This window comes from Xyrauchen texanus, chromosome 16, assembly GCF_025860055.1.
Source record: "Xyrauchen texanus isolate HMW12.3.18 chromosome 16, RBS_HiC_50CHRs, whole genome shotgun sequence".
NCBI classification, from domain to species: Eukaryota; Metazoa; Chordata; class Actinopteri; order Cypriniformes; family Catostomidae; genus Xyrauchen; species Xyrauchen texanus.
In genome coordinates, this window is record NC_068291.1 from 21,760,848 (window position 1) to 21,784,095 (window position 23,248).

General features: G+C 36.3%; 2 protein-coding genes across 2 annotated transcripts; one reads left to right on the forward strand and one right to left on the reverse strand.

The window, feature by feature from the left end:
• The first annotated feature begins 764 nt into the window (after positions 1–764).
• On the forward strand, positions 765–6,585 carry LOC127656895 (transcriptional repressor protein YY1-like). The gene is made up of 5 exons (XM_052145427.1): positions 765–1,405; positions 3,665–3,827; positions 5,063–5,123; positions 5,308–5,466; positions 5,633–6,585. The coding sequence occupies exons 1-5, from the start codon at positions 889–891 to the stop codon at positions 5,813–5,815; spliced, it is 1,083 nt and encodes a 360-aa protein (XP_052001387.1). The 5' UTR covers positions 765–888; the 3' UTR covers positions 5,816–6,585.
• Positions 6,586–14,163: 7,578 nt separating this feature from the next.
• tpp1 (tripeptidyl peptidase I) lies at positions 14,164–21,550 on the reverse strand. The gene is given in 10 exon segments (XM_052145217.1): positions 14,164–14,301; positions 14,599–14,721; positions 14,873–14,988; positions 16,725–16,913; positions 17,844–18,005; positions 18,158–18,222; positions 18,516–18,648; positions 18,729–18,872; positions 19,650–19,717; positions 21,543–21,550. Coding segments are annotated over 10 exon segments (1,146 nt in total).
• Positions 21,551–23,248: the final 1,698 nt, after the last annotated feature.

Consider the following 23,248-nt stretch of genomic DNA (forward strand, 5'->3'; position numbering starts at 1 on the left):
GTAAATTATTTGTTGTTGACATGATTTTGTTGAGTTTGTCATAAATGCAGTCTTATGGATTACTTTAATGCTGCCTTTATATGCTTTTTGGACCTTCAAAGTTCTGCATTGTATGGACCTACAGAACAGGGATACTCTTCTATAAATCTTGGTTTTGTGTTCTGTAGAAGAAAGAAAGTAATATAATCTGGGATATCATGAGGATGAGTGAATGATGAGAGTATTTTCATTTTTTGGATGAACTATACATTTAAGAAGAGTATACAGTATTTAGCCAAGCGTAAAACAAGATGAATCCAATAAACTCATATGGCAGTTCTTTCTCTTAACCTATAAACTAAATTAAATGTTGCTGTTAATGCAACAAGAACATAGACGTACATCACTAACATTGCCGGATAAATAAATTGCAATTCCTTAATGTCACATGTTTTCAATGCTTTTTTTCTTCTTCTAAAAATAAAAAAAAAGGTTAACATGATGTCTTTTACAAAATGTGAGAAATCTGGTTTACACAGAGTTTCTTGTGTATATATTTTAACCCAGTATAATTAATAACTGTACAATGCATATGCCTGCTTCTTTACATCTCAAAATATCATATTTAAAATATCACATCAAATACACACATTCTTATCACACACAGTTTCCTCTGAAAATCCTTCAAATCCATCCTCAGCACTCAACTGAGCAACCTGAGAATGAGGTCAAATGAAAAAGTAGATCTCGCGAGGTTTCGCATGTCTGATTCTCAGTGAGTCCGTGAACGGGAGTCACTGAGTGGGACGGAGTTATGCCTGTTTGTTAGTGCAGAAGGTGGGGGAGAGTGGGTCTTTGACTTGACACTGCGGTTGCTTGAATTTAGTTTGGAGTGCAAGAAAGCCAAGAATGGCGTCAGGCGAAACACTGTATATTGAGACCGACGGCTCTGAGATGCCGGCCGAGATAGTGGAGCTGCATGAAATCGAAGTTGAGACCATTGAGACTACAGTGGTCGAAGACGACGACGACGACGATGATGATGATGAGCACCAGCAGATGATCGCTCTGCAGCCTCTGGATTCAGACGATCCTAACCATGTAAACCATCAGGAGGTGATTTTGGTGCAAACTCGAGAGGAGGTCGTGGGGTGCGATGATTCAGACCTCCATGCGGACGACAGTTTCGAGGACCAAATTCTCATTCCCGTCCCCGTGCCAGAGGAGGAATATATCGAGCAGACTTTAGTGACTGTGTCTGGCAAGAACCCGTCGGGTCGGTTGAAGAAAGGGGGAGGCAGCGGGAAAAGAGTGGTCAAAAAAAGCTTCTTAAATTCGGCCGAGGCGAGTGGACGCAAATGGGAACAGAAGCAAGTGCAGATAAAAACACTGGAGGGGGAGTTTTCCGTCACGATGTGGGCATCGGGTAAGTTTTGACAGTGTGAGATGATTCCGATCAAGTGCTTTGTTCTCGTACACTGAAACAAGGCCTCGTGCAGGCCTTCTTGTTGTCGATGTTGCATAAAGCTGCCTGATCGCATAGTGCTAGAAATGATTTTCGGGCTGTTAAACCACTTATGATGGTGTTGCCCGGTCTAGATGTTTTTGTTTTGATGGGAAGCCATGTTTTAAGTGTGGATGGGCGCCGCCATATTCCTCCAGACCATTATGGCGGCGGCCCCGAAACATGGCGGGTGTGTGAGCGGGGAAAGATGGCGGCGGGAGCGGAGAGAGGCGCTGTGAGTCCGCCGCGTTCTGTTGCAGGCCGCAATGGCGCAGCTTTGTTTGAAGAAGGGGAGGGACCGCTGCAGTCACACGATCTGTTAGCCTGCAAACTCGAGCCAACAGCGCTTCCTTACCTCATTAAACAAATGTTACCGTGTATTTAAAGCATACAACTGAGGAGTTGAGAAACATCTAAACCGTTGTGCGTGTTGTTAAGAGATAACACCCCATCAGTTTTAGGAGACGTGTCATGGTTTCAACGGTCATGAACATTTTAAATTGTGATTTCCAGGTCTGAAAAAGTCATGAAATTGGTCAAATCATATTATAGTCATACTTTTTATGATTTTCTAGTTGTACTCGGCTCTTAAATATTTTCATCGCGGAAATCCATTGGTCAAAAAGTGTGATTTTTGGTAAATAAAGAGTTACGTAAAATTTTGTAGTAATTAATAATGTCCTAGTTAAACCAAATTTTTAGACACTACATCGTCTATACATTTCAGTATGTGATTGAAATCAACAAAAATTAAGAGGCCACGGGAAACCATGGAAGTTCGTTGGTTAAAAGTTTTTCTCTCTCTTTTCTTTTTTTATATAATATATATTTATAAACGCAATTCTAAGGTAAATGGACAGTAAAGCAAGTCACATGTATTAAAACAGAAATGTCAACATTAGTACCTCAATACAAAGGTAATAACAAAACAGTAATGAAGTAAAGGGGGTGTTTTATTCATCTTTTAACAAATTAATGGAATATTCCTGGTTCAATACAAGTTAAGCTCAATCGACAGCATTTGTGGCATAATATTGTTTACCACACAACTTTATTTTGACTGGCCCCATCTTTGTTTAAAAGAAGCAAAAATCTGGTTTACAGTGAGGCACTTATAATGGAAGTCAATGGGGCTAACCCATACATGTTAAAATACTCACGGTTTCAAAATTATAGCAATAAGACAAAAACATTATGTGTTTTAACATGATTTTAGTGTGATAAAATCACTTACCAACCTTTTCTGTGTAACGTTATAGCCAATTTTTCTATATCAACAAACATTAAAATGACTGTAAAAATTATGATTTAAACACAACACAAATAATACACATTTAAACAGAAGAATTAATGTAAGTGCTTTTATAATATTCTAAGCTTCACATTTCTGCCTTTAAACCCTCCAGACATTTTGTCCCATTCACTTCCATTGTAAGTGCCTCGCTGTTGCCTCGCCTTTTGCTGCTGCTTTTTGTCGTCTTTTTTTTTTAAGGAAAGGACAAATGAGTCGAAATTAATTTTGTGGTAGTCAACAGTCACAAATGCTAAACTTGTATTGAAACTGGAATATTTCTTTAAGGTCTTTGCAGGCTTGTTTATTTTTTGTACATTTAAAGGATGGAAAATACTTACAAAAGATATTTTATCTTTTTAATTTTGATCTGAATAACAAGGTTTTGCCTTCACACTTGCATTTTTTAGTACATGTTTTACAGAGAACAAACATTACATTGATGAAAAATTATACTTTCTTGTCCAGTAGTGTTGGTCAAAATGTGTGGAAACCTGAATTATTTGTAAATATTATCAGACAAATGCACAATTTGTTTTATTGGTTTTAATTTATTTTTAAATTGAAAATGTTCAGGATGATTTAAAAAAAAGTGAAAATACTTTGCTAATATGAATAGTTTGAAATTTGTATGTCTATAATGAATAATGCAAAATTATTATTTATTGTAGCCTGCGTTAATTTGCCAACTCTACCTAAGCTAATGTATTGTTCAAGGATGTTCAGTTGATTTGTTGTTGAAATTTTGTTGATTTCGCCACAAATGCATTAACTATTTGGTTGCTGTATTTGTCCCCAGAGTCCTTGCCTTATCACGAATACAGGCTGTTTGATTAGATTATGCATTTAAACTATTGTGCCTTTTAAACATCTCATCTTGTTTTGTACAGATGATAAGAAGGATGTTGATCATGAGACCGTGGTGGAAGAGCAGATTATTGGAGAAAACTCTCCTCCAGATTACTCCGAGTACATGACAGGAAAGAAACTGCCACCTGGTGGCATACCTGGCATTGACCTGTCAGACCCCAAGCAGCTGGCAGAGTTTGCAAGGTGGGTATACAGCCAGTTGCATGAAACTTTGCTATAGTATGGTTGAGCGCCGTAGCTAAGAGTATTAAAGGAGGCATTAAGCATGGGAGAAATTTACATTATAAAACTTGTCGTATTTGCATGTGCACTTATCAGAATCAGCTTTATTGCCATGTATGCAAGGAATTTGTCATGGTGACAGAAGCTTCCAGTGCAAAGAGAATGCAACCATATATACATACATATAGTGACATACAAATAAGATATAACAGATAGAGAAATATACAATAGCGCAATAATGTTGTTAGAATATTTTATATACAGATATACAGTTATGTGCAGGTGATGTAATGTATCAAAGAAGAGGTAGGATATGTTAAAGAATATCAATTAAATATGGATATAATTAGGAATGGATGGATTGAATATTGCACATGGTTGTATTGACCAAAGGAAAGTATTTGGGGGCAGTTTTAAATGTTCATGAGGTGGATGACCTGAGGGAAAAAACTGTTTCTGGCTGTTCTGGTGCTCTGTAGCCCAGCCAGAGGGCAACACTTCGAAAAGGAAGTGTTGTTGGTGAATGGGGTGAAAAGTGATTTTACCATCCATTTTCCTCACTCTGGATGTGTACAGTTCTAACAGGGTGGGTAGGTCAGTGCCAATAATCCTCTCAGCAGTACAAAATATCCTTTGAATTCTTCTGATGTCTGACTTGATAGATGCACCAAACCAGACAGTTATAGAAGTGCAGAGGACAGATTCAATTACTGCAGAATAGAGCTGTATCACCAGCACCTGGGGAAGGTTGAACTTCCTCAGCTGGTGAAGGGCCTTATTCAAAATTGAGTCAATATTTGTCTCCCACTTCAGGTCCTGTGATATGAAAGTGCCCAGGAACCTGAATGACTTCACTTCAGCCACTTATGTAGTGATTGTTAGCTTAGTCTGACTTTGAAAGCACATTTATTAGTGAAATTTATACTATGACATTACATTTTGATACAGACTGTATATTTGGGTCTTATATTTGTCAAACCTCTCAGTTATGAATGACTGGTTTACAGGTACAAAACGTCTTATAGTATATATTTCTGTTTTGTAGACAAGCAACTAATCATCTTTCATGTTTGATTTAGTGTATTTGGAAGCATGCACTTACTGGCAAAACTGGTATTGACACAGGTTTGAATGGAATTCTTTGAAAAAGCCGCATGACATACAGACATTTATTTTCTCTATTTTTCACATTACAGAATGAAGCCACGTAAAATAAAGGAGGATGACTCTCCAAGGACAATAGCATGCCCCCACAAAGTGAGTGCCTGGTTTTTATGTTCAAGATAAACATTGAAAAAAAATTGCATCCACAAAGCTTGTCACTCTCGTAATTCTCCATAGCAGAAGTGATGTACTCATTTTAGATATTATTACTTTGCATCACCTTCAAGATGACATTTTTGTTTACTGTAGGATTTTAATTATTAATCTGATCTTTTAGGGTTGCACAAAAATGTTTAGAGATAACTCCGCAATGAGAAAGCACTTGCACACCCACGGGCCACGGGTTCATGTCTGCGCTGAATGTGGGAAGGCATTTGTGGAAAGTTCCAAGCTAAAACGACATCAGTTGGTCCATACTGGTGAAAAGCCTTTCCAGGTAAGATTTATTTTACTACTTTTATTAGAGATTTTTTAAAAGCTTTAGCACATAACTGAACAAAACATATTGTTATATATAAATCTGTAAGTTGCAGTTAAGTACTCTGTATTCATAAATCATTTGTTCATAATGTCCTAATGTTATATAATTCTTTTGTCCACAGTGTACATTTGAGGGTTGTGGTAAACGTTTCTCATTGGACTTTAACTTGCGCACACATGTGCGGATTCACACTGGTGACAGACCTTACGTTTGCCCATTCGATGGCTGCAACAAGAAATTCGCTCAGTCCACCAACCTGAAGTCTCATATTTTGACACACGCAAAAGCTAAAAACAATCAGTGAGGTTGTTTGCTCTGGAATGATCCCTAAAGACTCAGTCTGACAACAGCTTCCTGTGCTCCAAAACCCACTTTGTATGTTGTTTCTAGATCCATTTTTCCCCCTAAGAGAATCTCAGCGCACTTAGGGGAATTAAAATGTGGATGAGGACCTGACACCAAACGATCCTGTCAACCTGAATTAAATGCATAACTTTCCAGTTATGAGAGTTTCTTCTTTTGAAGATTTGATTGTTTTTGTGGACCCTCATTCACATACAATACAAGATGCTCATTCTCCTGAGCCCAAAGAAGCAAATTTTTCCACCTGTGTATCTATTTCTACAAGTTTGCAAAGACCGCTTTTAGATGTCTTCAAAGTGTGCATATTGTACACTTTTTAGAGCGTAGAGCTGTTGTGTGTGTGTGTGTGTGTGTGTGTGTGTGCGTGTGTTGTCCCTGAGACTTAAAACCTGTGAATGCTTTTCTTTAAGGAGAATGAGATGCCGTTCAGCTTTTTCAGTGTAAATAGAGCTTTTCTTTGTGAGAGGTATCCTGTGCAGGTATCTCATTTTGTATACCTGTCCTGTACAAATGTTTTGAAATCATGTAGATAATAGAGATGTTGATTAGATTGTGTTTAACCAATTAAAACCGTTTTATCCAGCTTCAGGAAATACTATTACAGACACATGCCTTCTTTTGTAACACAATAACAATCTACTCAGTATGTGAAAAGAATTTTCCTTAAAATTCTCTAATTTATTTAATATGGAATAAAGCTAAACTTCCCTGTACAGTTGCCAAGAGCCTTATGTTCTATCATAATGCGTCTGTCTGCTGAAGTGTCCTATTATTTGTTGTTTAAATATTAGAATTTGTGAAGCTTTCAATAACTGATTTTTAGCCAACTGAATGCTTCATAGATCTGATAATGGTAATGCAGTGTAATCATATTGACTGTAGACAAAGGTAACCAACATCAGTCAACATAAAATGGGATAAATACATATCTCTGTTCTATATTCTAACATGAAATGATCGTAATTGACAGAGCACTATCACCCATACTGCTTGAATAAGTCTGCTTGTGTTGTATAAGGAATATTATTACTACTATATCCAAACTTTGCACATGCAAGATACACAGTAAAATATGTTTTAAAGTTGTTTTGAAAAATTGCATAAACAGTAATGTGATATATATTAAGGCTACACAATTAATCGTAATAAAATCGAAACCGCAATATGACCGTGTGCGCTTATTAAATCGTAAAGGGCTGCGATTTAATTTAAGAAATAGTCTGCTCGCTTCAAAGTTTATTTGCGCTGCTCTGTCCAGTCTATATTAAGTTAGAACATTATTACAGTGTTTTCAGATCGGATCTGTACTCCACAACTCCCTCTCATGCTTAAGAGTAACAGAAGTGCTCTGAGTTCGCGTCCTGCGTTAAGCGTTTTTTATTATTATATGCGGTAGCAGCATCTCAGTCTCCGCAAGGCACAGGTATCATAATAATGCAGAATACAATTCAAACATCTTTATTAAATGATTGCTGAGCAATCAGCAGTAACACATGTAGAGTCCAGAAGCATCTCTTCCTCCAGTCTCCTGTCATTTGTTTACTTCACGAGAGAGCGTGTCACGGTTATTACACTCCCCGCGGAAACAAGTGAAATCGGAACTAATATTACCAACATCCAACAAAATGAAAAGGAAGGAACATACTTATAATAAATCTATATCAAATATTGAGTTTCTATAATATAATGCATTGGTAAATTTAATATAATAAAATAACGAATACATTTACATTGTATGCATTTGGCAGACGCTTTTATCCAAAGCGACTTACAGTACACTTATTACAGGTACAATCCCCCTGGAGCAACTTGGAGTTAAGTGCCTCGCTCAAGGGCCCAACAGTGGCATCTTGGTGGTGCTGGGGCTTGAACCCCCGACCTACCGGTCAGTAATCCTGAGCCTCAACCACTGAGCCACCACTGCCTCTAATTAAAGTTAGCTAACTAAAAATAGTGACAAAGGAACCAAAATTTTCACTTTAAATGTAATTACACCAATGGGTTATCAGTGCAACTTCAGTTTGACATTAAGCCTAATTCTTTAGGACTATATTATATACAGTAAAGAACAGTTTGTATAAGCCTAATAGTTTTTAAGGCCTAGAATAAAGAGTAACATTTATATTAAAAAATTATATTTTGTTTATTGCATTATGCAATCAACCAACATTATTTTGACAGCAAAAACTAGGCAACAACTATGGTTGGGGACAGGGATCCAGAGGGAAACAGGGAAATTTAGTTAACAGTGACATTGAGCAAAAAGCTTACATGTAACCAGTTTTGGCAGCTGCTGATAACAGTTAAATGATCAGCATCGATTGATGAGATTAAAAGAAAATTGGAGATCAGTGTCGGATGTTAAAATCCTGATTGGAGCATCCCAAATATTAAAGTTGACTGTTTCAAAAACAAATTACGATGATTAGTTAGCTGAGATCCTGTCACAAAATGGACAAAAAAAAAGGTAGACGGTGGATGTAACATTTGGATATGAAGAAGATACTTTGTTTCACAGTTTATATATTTATTTATTTGTGGTTGAACTGAAAAAGGGTCTCAGTTTGGTTCTTTTTAAGAGGGCTCAAGTGTGAAATCCAGTAGCATTTTTGCAGTTGAACATGTGGAAAACATTACCATCATAATCGCAGTTCAAATGTTAATAGCAATATTTTTCAAAATAATCGCAATATGACTTTGTCCAAATCGTGCAGCCCTAATACACACACACACACACACACACACACACACACACACACATGTTGTGTTTCCATGTTTTATGGGGACTTTCCATAGACATAATGGTTTTTATACTGTGCAAACTTTATATTCTATCCCCTAAACCTAACCCTACCCCTAAACCTAACCCTCACAGAAAACTTTCTGCATTTTTACATTTTCAAAAAACATAATTTAGTATGATTTATAAGCTGTTTTCCTCATGGGGACCGACAAAATGTCCCCACAAGGTCAAAAATTTCAGGTTTTACTATCCTTATGGGGACATTTGGTCCCCACAAAGTGATAAATACGCGCTCACACACACACACACACACAAACAGAGTTGAAGTCAGAAGTTTACATACACTTAGGCTGATGTCATTAAAATACATAGTTTACCCACTCCACATTTCATATTAGCAAACTATAGCTTTGGCAAGTCGTTTAGTCTACTTTGTGCTTGTGCAATTGTTCCAACAATTGTTTACAGACAGATTGTTTCAATTTTAATTGACTATATTGCAATTCTAGTGGGTCAGAAGTTTACATACACCAAGTTAACTGTGCCTTTAAGCAGCTTTGAAAATTCCAGAAAATTATGTCGAGCCTTTAGACAATTAGCTTCTGATAGGCTAATTGGAGGTGTACCTGTGGATGTATTTTAAGGCCTACCTTCAAACTCTGTGCCTCTATACTTGACATCATGGAAAATTACAAATAAATCAGCCAAGACCTAAGAAAACAATTTGTGGAAAAAAGTCTGGTTCAAAAAGTCTGGTTCATCCTTGGGAGTGATTTCCAAATGCCTGAAGATACCAGGATACCAGTTTATCTATACAAACAACAGTATGCAAGTATAAACACCATGGGACCACGCAGCATCATAAGGCTTGAGAAGGAGATGTATGTAATTTGGTGCTAAAGTTCAATTCAATCACAGAACAGCAGCAAAGGACCTTGTGAAGACGCTGGAGGAAACAGGTAGACAAGTATCTATATCCACAGTAAAACAAGTCCTATATCGACATAACCAGCTGTTCAGCAAGGAAGAAGCAACTGCTACAAAACTGCCAAAAATAAGGCAGATTACAGTTTGCAAGTGCACATGGGGACAAAGATCTTTTTGGAGACATTTCCTCTGATCTGATGAAACTATTTTATTTTTTGGGCATAGTGACCATCGTTATGTTTGGAGGAAAAAGGGTGAGGCTTGCAAGCTGAAGAACACCATCCCAACAGTGAAGCATGGGGTGGCAGCATCATGTTGTGGGGGTGCTTTGCTGCAGGAGGGACTGGTGCACTTCACAAAACAGATGGTACCATCCCAACAGTGAAGCATGGGGTGGCAGCATCATGTTGTGGGGGTGCTTTGCTGCAGGAGGGACTGGTGCATTTCACAAAACAGATGGTGTCATGAGGAAGGAAAATTATGTGGCTATACTGAAGCAACATCTCGAAGACATCAGCCAGGAAGTTAATGCTCAGTCACAAATGGACAATGACCACAAGTATACCTCCAAAGCTGGGGCAAAATGGCTTAAGGACAACAAAGTCAAGGTATTGGAGTGGCCATCACAAAGCCCTGACCTCAAATCGATAGAAAATTTGTGGACAGAACTGAAAAAGTGTGTGCAAGCAAGGAGACCTACAAACATGACTCAGTTACACCAGTTCTGTCTGGAGGACTGGGCCAAAATTCCAGCAACTTATTGTGAGAAGCTTGTGGAAAGCTACCCAAACATTTGACCAAAGTTAAAAAATGTAAAGGCAATGCTACCAAAGTGTATGTAAACTTCAGACCCACTTGGAATGTGATGAAAGAAATAAAAGCTGAAATATATAATTCTCTCAACTATTATTCTGACATTTCACATTCATATTAAAATAAAGTAGTGATCCTAACTGACCTAAGACAGACAATGTTTTCTACAATGAAATGTCAGGAATAGTGAAAAAAGAAAAAAAAAACTGACGTAATGGAGTTCGTATTTTCAGGACAAATGGAGGAGTCAGGAGAAAGCGGAAACAGATAACACAAGTATTTTATTACTCTTCAGCGTCGTCCACAAAACTAAAACTAAAACTAAAAACAAAGGGAAAACACAAGAACAGTCTCTCTTTCCCCCAACTGATGTGCTTGTCAGCCTTTTCAGGTCTTCCTCTACCATCATTATAACGAGAGACAGGTGTTGATGATGACAGCCCAGGTGACAAGCCTTACTGCTCTCCCACAAGCACGCCCCCATCCCCACAATGGAGTTTAAATGTATTTGGCTAATGTGTATGTAAACTTCTGACTTCAAAAGTACATACAGTATATATCTATGTGCTGGTTATTTTTTTTTCTGTAATATTACATAAGACAGTTTTGTAAACTGAAGACTCACAAACCTAACAGTTGCATAGGCCCTTGCATAATACATTTTAAGTGAATCCAATAAGTAAATTGTTTTCTACAGTAGTTTCTTTGGGTGTTTTCCCATGGTTTTGTGTTAATATAATGGTGACTGAGTAGATTTAGCTCACCTACATCCTATATTACTCCTAGTATGTTTGCATATAAATGTCTCAGTCAATCTAAGCATTATTTGCATCTAAATGTAAAAAAAAAAATTCGGTAAAACTTTACAATAAGGTTCTATTTGTTAACATTAGTTAACAACAGTAGTTAACATGAACTAACAATAAAACAGCATTGAATCTTAGTTTCAACATATAGTCATAATTGTTTAAAAATCCAAAAGTTGTATATGTTAACATTAGTTAAAGCGGAAGTACACTGGCGGCCAAAAGTTTGGAATAATGTTCAGATTTAGCTGTTTCGGAAGGAAATTGGTACTTTAATTCACCAAAGTGGCATTCAACTTATCACAAAGTACAGTCAGGACATTACTGATGTAAAAAACAGCACCATCACTATTTGAAATAAAATCATTTTTTATAAAATCTAGACAGCAGCCATCACTCCAACACCTTATCCTTGAGTAATCATACTAAATTGATCATTTGGTACAAGAAAATCACTTACCATTATATCAAACACAGTTGAAAGCTATTTGGTTCATTAAATGATGCTAAACATTGTCTTTGTTTTTGTGTTTGAGAAACTCATCAGTCAATCATTGTTTTGAGGAATGAAGGCTGTACAATGCTTGAAATTGGCAAAAAACTAAAGATTTCACACAAAGTTGTACACTACAGTTTTCAAAGACAAAGGACAACTGTCTCTAACAAGGACAGAAAGAGATGTGGAAGGCCAGTTGTACAACTAAACAAGAGAATGAGCACATCAGAGTCTCTAGTTTGAGAAATAGATGCCTCACATGCTGTACTGCCGCTCCCTATACGCAGAGTACGCAGTTTGCGTCGGGCACCAACTTCCGGGGGGTTACGAAGAGACGCTGTGTCCCTCTTGACACAGGCTGTACTATACCGATGTAATGACCGGCACCTTGCCTCTGCTCCTCAGTGCAAAACCTGAAAGAATCCGCATTCCAGCTCTCTTTTATACCCATATGTCGGGGGGAGTGGCATGCAAATTGTCCTCGCCAATTCTCATTGGCCTTTTCTCAAATATCTGAAGGTGTCTGGGGCTCAAGATCGACATCTAGTTTCACTACATCAACACATCAATCAGGGAATGGAGGTTACGACAGTAACCGTGAAGTTTCATGTACAACAGTAAGGAGAAGACTCAGGGGTTCAGGCCTTATGGGAAGAATTGCAAAGAAAAAGACACTTTTGAAACAGAAAAACAAAAAGAAAAAGGTTTGAGTGGGCAAAGAAACAGATAATTGGAAAAGAGTGTTATGGATCTTAACCGACTGAGCTTTTGTGGGATCAGTTGGACTGTAAGGTGTGTGAGAAGTGCCCGACAAGACATTCACATCTATGGCAAGTGCTACAGGAAGTGTGGGGTGAAATGTCACCTGAATATCTGGACAAACTGACAGCTAGAATGCCAAAGATCTGCAAAGCTGTCTTGAACATTATTTTCAAATTGTAAAAGTAAATTTTCACATTATTGATGTCCTGACTATACATTGTGATCAGTCGAATGCCACTTTGGTGAATAAAAGTACCAATTTCTTTCCACAAGAGCCAAATTTGTACATTATTCCAAACTTTTGATGCCAGTGTATGCAACTTTTTCTGTGTTAAAATACTTCTAAGCTTAATATGCAGACACAACCATTAGTAAGCCATTCATAGGTTAATTTTCTCAAAAACTGTAAACACAGTGTTTCTGTTGCACTAAGAAAATTGTTCGGTTTGTTTTGAGTGACCCGCTTTGACCCATCCCAAAAACATTACTCAACCAATGGTGTGAGATGGGGGGCAGGACTGTCTCTTTGTTTGATCAACGGGGGAGTATTCAGAAAGCAGTTTATTTTTGCAATTTTGTTTGGTGTTGCAGAAATGGCATACTTCAGCTTTAATGCACTATGAACAAACATGAGCCAAGATTAATAAATGCTGTAAAAAGCATTATGCATTAACTAATGTTAATAAATGTATCCTTATTGTGAAGTGTTACCATGTTTTTTTCAGTGTCGGCCCTGCACATACACATGAAGATTCAAGAAAAAATATTTAAGTTAAGACAATTCAAACAATGACAAATCCCTTTTAAAAAGTATATAGGTACAGTAGGTGTAGGTAGACATCTCTAACTAGAAGCACACTAAGGTAGCATTTATTTCAAAATAAAACTTTAATCTGTTTTTCATATAAAAGAAATCAGACATTTATCTTGAAAACATTCACATACATTTTATAGAGAGAATCCTGGAGGCAATGCATCTTTCAAAAAACAAGTACGATCAGTTGCTCAATATTTAATACATCAGATGTCTTAGTAGAAAAACAATCTTGGAGTTCCCTCACAACAGGGTCCATTCAATATTTAATTCCCTGAGGATCTCTTCAAAAAGTCTGTGAAATCAACCCAATAAAAAGATAAAAATAGGCCACAGGCCACATGTTCAGTAATTTGGTTGGCTTCATTACATGCTACAATTTAACCTTAAAATGTCTACCTAAAGTTTATAAAATAATTTGTTTTAAGGAACTGAAATCCATATGAATTATGCCCATAAATAGAGCATATTGCACACCAGAGCATTGATCAGTTCAGTTTCTTAAAATTTGAAATCCAAAAATATAATTATATGTAGTAAAGATAAGATTCATGGATTTTTGTCTGAATTTGTCACGCTATGTTTTATGTTTAAAACAAGAAGCTTTTTTAAGAGTCAATACCTGGAAACAACAGATCCTTTACTCTGAACCAATCAATTTTACCAGAAGACCAAAAGTGATGTGACCTGTTTGTCAAGGAGAGGGAATGTGGGCGGGCTAATCAACCAATCATGAAAGGTTCAGTTAACATTGAAAGAACTTGTTTTGTTTAGAAAACAATCTTGATTATTCACAGAGGTCTACTGAATCTTGATATGATTGTATGTAGATGCTTTTGTAAAGTAATGAAAAATCAATATCTGCAAAATGTGTTCTGCAAAGTAAATCTATGCAAAAAGGGTGGAACCTCCCTAAACAGGCAGTGGCTCAACCCATAAGAGCTGCAAGAAGAACAGGGTAGTTTGGTGTTCCCCATCCCATCACTGGATCCCACAAGGAGGCGGCACAGAAACCTTTCCCTTCAACTTTATCATCTAGACAACTCAGGTGACACCCTTCTGTTACCTAAGAACAGGGGGAGAAAATAACTGGTATATCAAGTCATTGGAAGCATACTATTGCTAGAGCATCTAAACTAAACCTTTCCACTTTCATGCCTAATGATTTCTGCAATGCATTCTTAGAATTGCCACAACAGTTCTTGGTGACCAAATTAAACTTAAACTATCAACATGTTTATAGTTAGCTACCTGAATAATCACACATTTGGTTTAATTTGATTCATTTAAAGGCAACACCCCTTTGAGTACAGAGCAGCACCACAGTAACAAAAGAATGTACTTTAGTATGTAGAATGCTTACATCATAAAGACCTTTGCCTTGCAGTTTGTAAAGACGTGGGATGAGGAATCCTAAAGCAGGAAGGCCCTTCATGTGCTGGTCATTTAGAAAAGAAAGTACTCTTCCTACTACTGAAGTTGAAGCCTTTGATTAAGATGCAGATACCAAAATTGTTGCGGATTGATCTTAAGATGTAGCTAATAAATACAAATAAATTAGTGCAACATGTAACATCAAGAGTGTAATGTCAAATGGGCACAAACTGTAACCCATTCTCTTCATATTATTTACAAACCAAAGTTCCAGAAACCCATGGTACGGGCACAAGGTTACTGATAACCCAGTAATTGTCTGAGAGTGCAGCCAAGTCTGGGTAAGCGCTTCCAGTGTTTTTGAAATATGTCTGTGGAGGTTAGGGGCTGAAAACTACGGCACCAACTTACAAACAAAAACCACATAATGGGGCAAATAGGGACCATGTAATAGAGATCAACAGTCTGGTTCTGGAAGTAAAAATACCATAATTTTTTTCTGTAGTCAAATTGATTTTCATCAATAACTTACATACTTTTAAAGGCCGAACTAACGTGAGCTACGAAGTTGTTCATCTATGGTATATGCCTTTGTTGAAGTCATCAGTCGGTGTTATTTCAACTTCATTGTTTTTTACACTACTCATGGTCCAGCAAAGAAAGCTTCAACGATCAAAGAAACGTGACCAACATAGCCTGGCAAAAAAGGCCAGCAGTGAACACCCACTTCCATGATGCACTGTGAATGACACAATCGTGTCTCCCTACAACCTCAAACTACATATACACTCACTGGGCACTTTATTAGAAACACTAAGGTCCTGATAAAGTGCCCAGCGTTGTCTTCTGCTGTTGTAGCCCATCCAACTCAAGGTTCGACATGTTGTGCATTCTGAGATGCTTTTCTGCTCACTGCAATTGTACAGAGTGGTTTTCTGAGTTATCGTAGCCTTTCTGTCAGCACAAACCAGTCTGGCCATTCTCTGTTGACCTCTCTCATCAACAAGCTTTCTGTCCACAGAACTGCCCCTCACTGGATGTTTTTTGTTACTCTAAAGACTGTTGTGCATGAAAGTCCCAGGAGATCAGTAGTTACAGAAATACTCAAACAAGCCCATCTGGCACCAACAATCATGCCACGGTCGAAATCACAGAGATCACATTTATTCCCCGTTTTGATTGTTGATGTGAATATTAACTGAAGCTCCTGACCCGTATCTGCATGATTTTATGCATTGCACTGCTGCCACATGATTGGCTCATTAGATAATCGCATGATTAAGTAGGTGTACAGGTGTTCCTAATAATGTGCTCATTGAGTGAATACTGTGTATATATCAGAATATTTTGAAGTAAACTTAAAATATATTGTTTCTTTACAACAACCTTATATAAATAGTTTTATATATTTCCTTTGTTTTTTGTGTTATGTCATGGGATTGTAGTTCATTCCCTCATTAAAGATGTTAAGTACACAGTCTAATACTTTTATCTTTTTGTCCATTTTTCAAAGACTTTTTGCTTTAAATCAAAGTTTGTAATGTTGTGATTCACCTCGGAGCTGGTGGAAAATTAATGGGAAAAATACTTTCGGAACCCAGACGGATAAAAAAAAAAAAAGTGGATGGGCACTTGCGCTCTATTAGAAAAATTAAATGGATAGTTCCCCCAAAATGAATATTCTGTCATTATTTACCCTCCCTTATGTTGACACATATAACCCACATTTCTTCCGTTAAACACAAAAATACATTTTGAAGAATTTTGACGCTGCTCTTTTTTCTATTAAAAGAGAGTAAATGGGGACTGAGGTTGTCAGTTCCTAACATTCTGCTGTGTTCCACAGAAAAAAAGATTGTCATACGTGTTTGGAACATCGAGTATATGATGGCAGAATTTTCATTTTGGGCAAACTATCCCTTTAATCAACTTTTTTCTTTCTTTCATAAAGCGACCATCTTAAAGCTTATGTAATTTCTGCAACACATACACCACCAAATGGAATTGCAAAAATAAACTGTTTTAAAACAGAATAGTTTAACATATTAAACATAAGAACATATGTTGAATTTTTTTTTTTTAAAACAACAGCATGAAAGGCTGGTCTGGACTTACCAGAAGCAAAACACATGGAGATCCCTCTGAGGCCAGTCTTCATGAACTTAACGTTGATGCGGTTCAAATAGGCAGCAGAAAAGCTGTCCTCATCATCTCCAAATCTGATGGTGTGGACCCAAGCCACAGCAGACATGTTGCTGAGGAGCAGCATCCACTGAAGGAATGGCTCCTGGGACTCATGACAACCTATAACCGAGATAACAATGAAGCTTGTCAAATTTACAATTCAAGAATAATGACAATTCTTTCAGAAACAGACCACTTTGATCAGACTCTATGATGCATTGATAGTAACTATTTTACATAAAAATTGAAATGCAATTAATTTCAAATGTTTAACGCATTAATCTTTCTTAATCGTGATTAACGCATTTACCAGGGCGGAAACTTTGCAATGTGTTGGGCAGGACACATGATTACTGGAAAAGAGTAGACAGCATTAAAAGTAGAATAAGACGTTGGTCATTTTCGAAATGGCATAATACCACTCTTACCATTTGTGGTATACATAGATATGAGAGAAGCAGTATGGGTAGTATGCCATTTTCATGTGGAGTTCAAAACAGACACCCTGATGCAAATCTTGTGAATTCCATATCCAAAGTGGATAACCACAGGCTGCCTGCCAATTGATGTTGTAGAGAATGAGGGTTTAAGAGATTTCATGCACATTACAATGAATATGTAACCTATAGGGAATAGTTCTTTCAATCAGTCACATAAACTCTCACTTAGACTTTAGGAAACGTTTAATGTTACTCTTGTGCCATTTTAGTGCATTTCTATATTTATATTGTGGAAGGCTTTATTTGGAAAATGTTAATAAAGCATTATTGTAACCTTTATTTTTGTTTTCTTTCCTAAGAAGGGAATAAATGCATTTTGGCAGGAAAATAAGTATATTTAGTCAAATTTCAGCACATTCAAAATCTGCAATTAATCGAGATTGTGAAACATTGAGCGATTAATCGAGATAAAGAAAATTGATCAACTGACAGAATTAATTATATAATATAAAAATGATGATTAAATCTTAAATTTGCAATAGCAGCCCTTATCCTAAACATTAAATCAAACTAAATTGATTAATCTATTTTACGTCCATTGATCACGTACCTGTATTAGTGAAGACTCATGTAGAAATGTTTGCTCCACTACTTATGATGTATTCCACATCCAGACTGGCTTCAATGCCAGCTTTACCACCTCTGTTAATGCCCACGACCTGCTGAATGAATCCCCCAGCAAATAGACTCATAAACTCAGCCAAGTCAAAAATATGAATATATGAATAAATGTACTACACAAAACAGATTTAAAAGCAATGAAAGGTTTTCCATCAGGGACATATGATACTATGCTTCCTTGTAATTATGTAATACCGCCAGAGAGAAATACTTGAAATTTCCTTCAAGAGCAAAGCTTTAAACATTGTGTGTGTCCATCTCTCCTGTAGTGGTGAAATGTAGTGCCAGGGAGTAATGTTTCTGCTACTCTAAGAAAACAGAGAAAAAAAGAGAGGCCTGTTGATCATAAATGAATAAACATTCATATTCACTCATATCATGTTTTATCATTATCAATTAAAACTATTATTTAGCTAGTAATACTTCTCAATGTCAAGTGCACACACTATGTACTGTATGAATAAAGACTACCATTTTAACCCTTATTTATCTCAAAAATAAAAATTACATTTTTCAGAACTAATTAAATTCTTGTAGTCCATGTCATGGATACTGTGGCAAAGTTGACTAAAATCATCCTTACTGAACAGTCATGACTCACTGAAGAAAGTCCAGAGTTACGACCGTGTGACAGTTTTTGACCCCATTACTCTGAAGCCAGTTCTGCATGACTTTCTCGGTCAGCTGAGATGGCTGCACAAGAGCAGCGATTTCTTCCAAGCTCAGAAACGTCCCTAAAGAAAAAGAAAGAGAGTGAGAACTAAGTGGTTTATGATTTCATTGTTAGGATCAAGACAAATGAGATGCTCTTTACCATATTGTTGTGTATCTGGGTCTGACACTAGTTTCAGTAGCTCTTTTAACTGATCCACATTCTGCTGCTTCAGCGCAAATGTGAGCTCTACTTCTTCCAAAGGTCTAACCATTTCAACAAGGATCCAGTCCTCAGGCACACTAAAACAACAATAATGCTGTTAAAGGCCTTTTTTGAGCATAAAATTACATGGTGAAATTACTCAGAGTACAAATTCATATTGGCCCATTTTTAAAGGAATAGCTCAACAAAAATTGTCATCCTAGATGTGTATAACCTTCTTTCTTCTGATGAACACAAACGGACATTTTTAAAAGAGTATCTGAGCACTTTAGGTCCATACAATGCAGGGTCCAAAACATTGAAGCTCCAAAAAGCACATAAAGGTACAATAAAAGTAATCCATACAACTCTAATGGTAAAATCCATGTCTTCAGAAGCGATATGACAGGTGTAGGTGAGAAACAGACCAAATCGCTAAGTCCTTTTTACTATAAATTATCCTCCCTGCCCAGTAGGTAGCAATATGCAGAAAGAATGTTAATTGCCCCAAATATTAGTAGGGCTGTTGAAAGTGGAGATTTATAGTAAAAATTACTTAAATATTGATATGTTTCTCTTCTGAAAACATGTATTTAACCAGTGCTTTTTAGAGCTTCAAACCCTTTGGACCCTGCTGACTTGCAAATGTATGGACCTACAGAGCGGAGATATTCTTACAACGTTTGTTTGTGTTCCACAGAAGAAAGAAAGTCATACACATCTGGGATGGCATTAGAGTGAGTAAATGATGAGAATTTAAATGTTTGGTGAACTATACCTTTAAGAGCAGATCTCAAGATGGCTGGCAATTAATCACATGCAAATTCATAGTTTGGAATCAAATATAATTAAATAGTGGCTTGCAGGTGTATTAGGAAGCATCTTGATCAGCCTCAAGTAGATCCCCATTGACGAGACAAATAAAGCTTAGGACAAAAACAGCAATCCTGTAAACCAGAACACGGTCACTTTAAGAAACAATATTCTGGACATTCACTTAATGGCTCAAGCTTTAAAACAATAGGTTACTTTAAGAGCATTTTGTCTATTTAACTGTGAACCATCTACTCTAGAAACGTGTTAGAATATTAAACCAAGAGTAGAAGTGAACATTAATAATCTGCATCACAATCAATTGTTTCTCCTGACCATCTGACCATGTGCTGTGTAATGCAGTCTGTGACATTTACAGAGTTTACGCAAATATAATGAGTGAATTATAACTATACATACCGCAAGATACATCTCGGTAAAAGATCATGCAATTTACAGCTTCAATCTCTTTCAATGATGGTATCTCTGCAGAAGTCTTAAACCCACACACCAGCATCTGACTGCCAGACCACAATAATATGTATAAAATGTAGACAAATATAACTACAGTAATTTAAATAACAGTATATTTTCAAATTAATTGCAAAGATCTAGATTTGCATAACTTACAAAATAATTGTCGTACTTCTGTAACAGCGAACAGATGAACCTCAACCCCCATTTCGTGCTGGTGGAAATAAGAGGCCATGCTTCTTAAATAAACAATACAATCACATCAACAGACAAGATTAGAATTTAAAGGGATAGTTCACCCAAAAATGAAAATCCTCTCATCATTTACTCACCCTCATGACATTACATGTGTATGACTTTGTTTCTTCTGCAGAACACAAATAAAGATTTTTAGAAGAATATCTCTGTTCTGTAGGTCCATACAATGCAAGTGAATGGTGATCAAAACTATGAAGCTCCAAAAAGCACATAAAGGCAGCATAAAAGTCAAATATTTGTTTGTATTCTGCAGAAGAAAGTAAGTCATACACATCTGGGATGGCATGACGTTGAGTAAATGAGGAGAGAATATCTATTTTTGGGTGAACTATTCCTTTAAGGATTTCTGTTATGGGCTTATGGATTTTATTTATTTATTTGCAAACTATTATCATAGTTGACACATGCATTTACAGAAACATCTTTGCAGCTAGTTGACAGCAATAATGGAAGGCAATGACAAAATTCTGTTACTGGTGTCAAATCTCTGCGAACTGTTGAAGAACAACTGATCATAAGTCACTGAAATTACAGTATGTGATGTGGAATCAGCTATATGGATGTTGTCAAAATACTCTAACTCATTGCCCTTATTTTATGGAGTTACGAGTTATAGTTTTGGCACAATGCATGAGTCTAGTCCACTTTTTTATGATGATGAGTATAAGCCTGGATAAAGTGGAGAAGGCGCTACTGTGTGGTCAAAGATTCTCCATGTTGCTATGGGTCTTGAAAGAAAAGATAGTTGTTGTTTTTTAAATAAATGTGAAATTAATTAATGTAAAGCAGTACTTTCAGTAACTTTTGCAATGCCCTTTGAATCAACACTTCCATTTATATAATATATAAAAATATATTTTATTGGAAACATTTCCAATGAATAAAATCTACAGTATGTGAATGTTTTAAATGTTTCTTTAGCTACTCGAATATGTTTACTATTCTGTTTGAATGGGGTATTTTTAAGAAGGAATTACTACTTTATTAGTTATTATTATTAATATAAAAAGTATATTTGAGGTTAGAGAGAAAGCAGGGGAAATGCACTCCCTGGCAAGAACTCCAAAGTCTAACGTGAAAACCTTTTATAGTATAGTGCTAGTTAAGCCAGCCTGCAAATCAGCACACACTCAGCTGCATGTTGACATGGTTAAGCTACTTTAGAGTGGTGTACCAGTCATATTGTAAATTGAGTGTTCAGGTGGTGCCTTTGGAAATATGCTTTACCTCAACATTATGATCCAAGGTTGAATTTCCATGGTACCCCATTTTGGGTTGGACATTTTATGAAACATAATTTTCCACTTGAGGACTGGAGCAGTTTCCATGGATATAGGCTAACAGTAATGGAATAGTAATGGATTATTATGTTCCCTCTTGGAATCTAGTAAGCGACAAGTGAAAAGAGGCATATGCTTGATTAAAGATTATACATATGATATTCTTTATTTTCGATAGTTGACAAGGTGTAAATAAGGAGACAAATGGATAGTAATAAGATCTAAATCCTTCCTATTAATCTATGGTACATGAATGCTCTCGTTGATGGGCTGATCAGCAGATGAAAAATGATATAACATTTAAAATGCATTTAGTAGGTTTATATATATATAAATCAATTCATAAATTATAGGGGAAAAATAACTGAAGTACTTGCAGGATCTCCTGTGTGGAGCGGTATTAGCTCTTGTAATTTTGCAAAGAGAAAATATCCCGAGACTTTGTTATCAATTAATACCCACAGAACTAATGCGTTCTATCAGTTTGAATCCTAAATTAAATTAAATAAAACAATGAATTACAATATTCAATATAACATTATTAATTTATACATGATATATCTGGACTAATTATGGATAGATATCTTTTGTTATGGCATAATTTATTGTAAGTTAATATTACTTTTCCTTTTTTCACTTTAAGACATTTCTGAATATGTATAATTTATTAGCAGAAAAACAGTCCAAGTTTTTGCAAACAATTCTTTGTAGCTGGTATTTTGTATTGATGAATAGCATCATAAAATAAAGTATATAGGGTGCCATGCAAGGTGTTTATTGCTTTTTGTGTCATCCAAATTAATTTAAAGTTTAAGTTAAACGTATTGGTTTCTGTGTACCATTTAAGTGTAAATGTATGATTATATGACTTATTAGTTTGTACATTATATATAAGTACATTATCATATTTGCATTTGACAGGATTATATGCTATTATGCTGTATTTACTCTATTTGTAACGTGGTATACTTGGCAAATAAGCTGATTCTGATTGTGGTATACAGTAAATGTGGCATCTGTAGTTGTATGTGACACGAGAGTCTCAACAGTAGATGGCAGTACGGGTGCATAAAAGAAGGGACGGTTGGGCAAAATATATCAAATCAAATCAAATCACTTTATTGTCACACTACCATGTACACAAGTGCAACAGTAGGTGAAATTCTTGGATATATAGCCTTCATAAATATAGCAAACGTTTAAAATCAAAATACTAATCATAATAATCTCCAAAATGTATGTTAGGTATTTGAGACCGTTTTTCAGTTTACTTAGTAGTAAACAGTCACTATGTGATTTTAGGAGCAATGTTTTTTAATAAGATAATTAATTATTTTTTTGGTATTAGCCTTTTAAGAATTATAGCTCAGCTCATTCAAAATGCAGGACACCAATTACCTTTTTAGCATCATTTATTATATTAAAACAGCTTCCTAATTGACAATAAAAGTTCACTATTGGAATGCTGTTGGGGATTTGTACTGTATGTTCCCACATGAAAGTGTTTCTTGTTGCCGATAGGGGCGCAGTGTGCACACAGCATTCATTCCCACGAGCCAGCGTTACTCACATTCACGATTTTAACACTATCTAAAGAGCAAAGGGGAGTTTCCAAAGTCATCAAATCTATCCAACTTTGCCATTTTCGGCCAG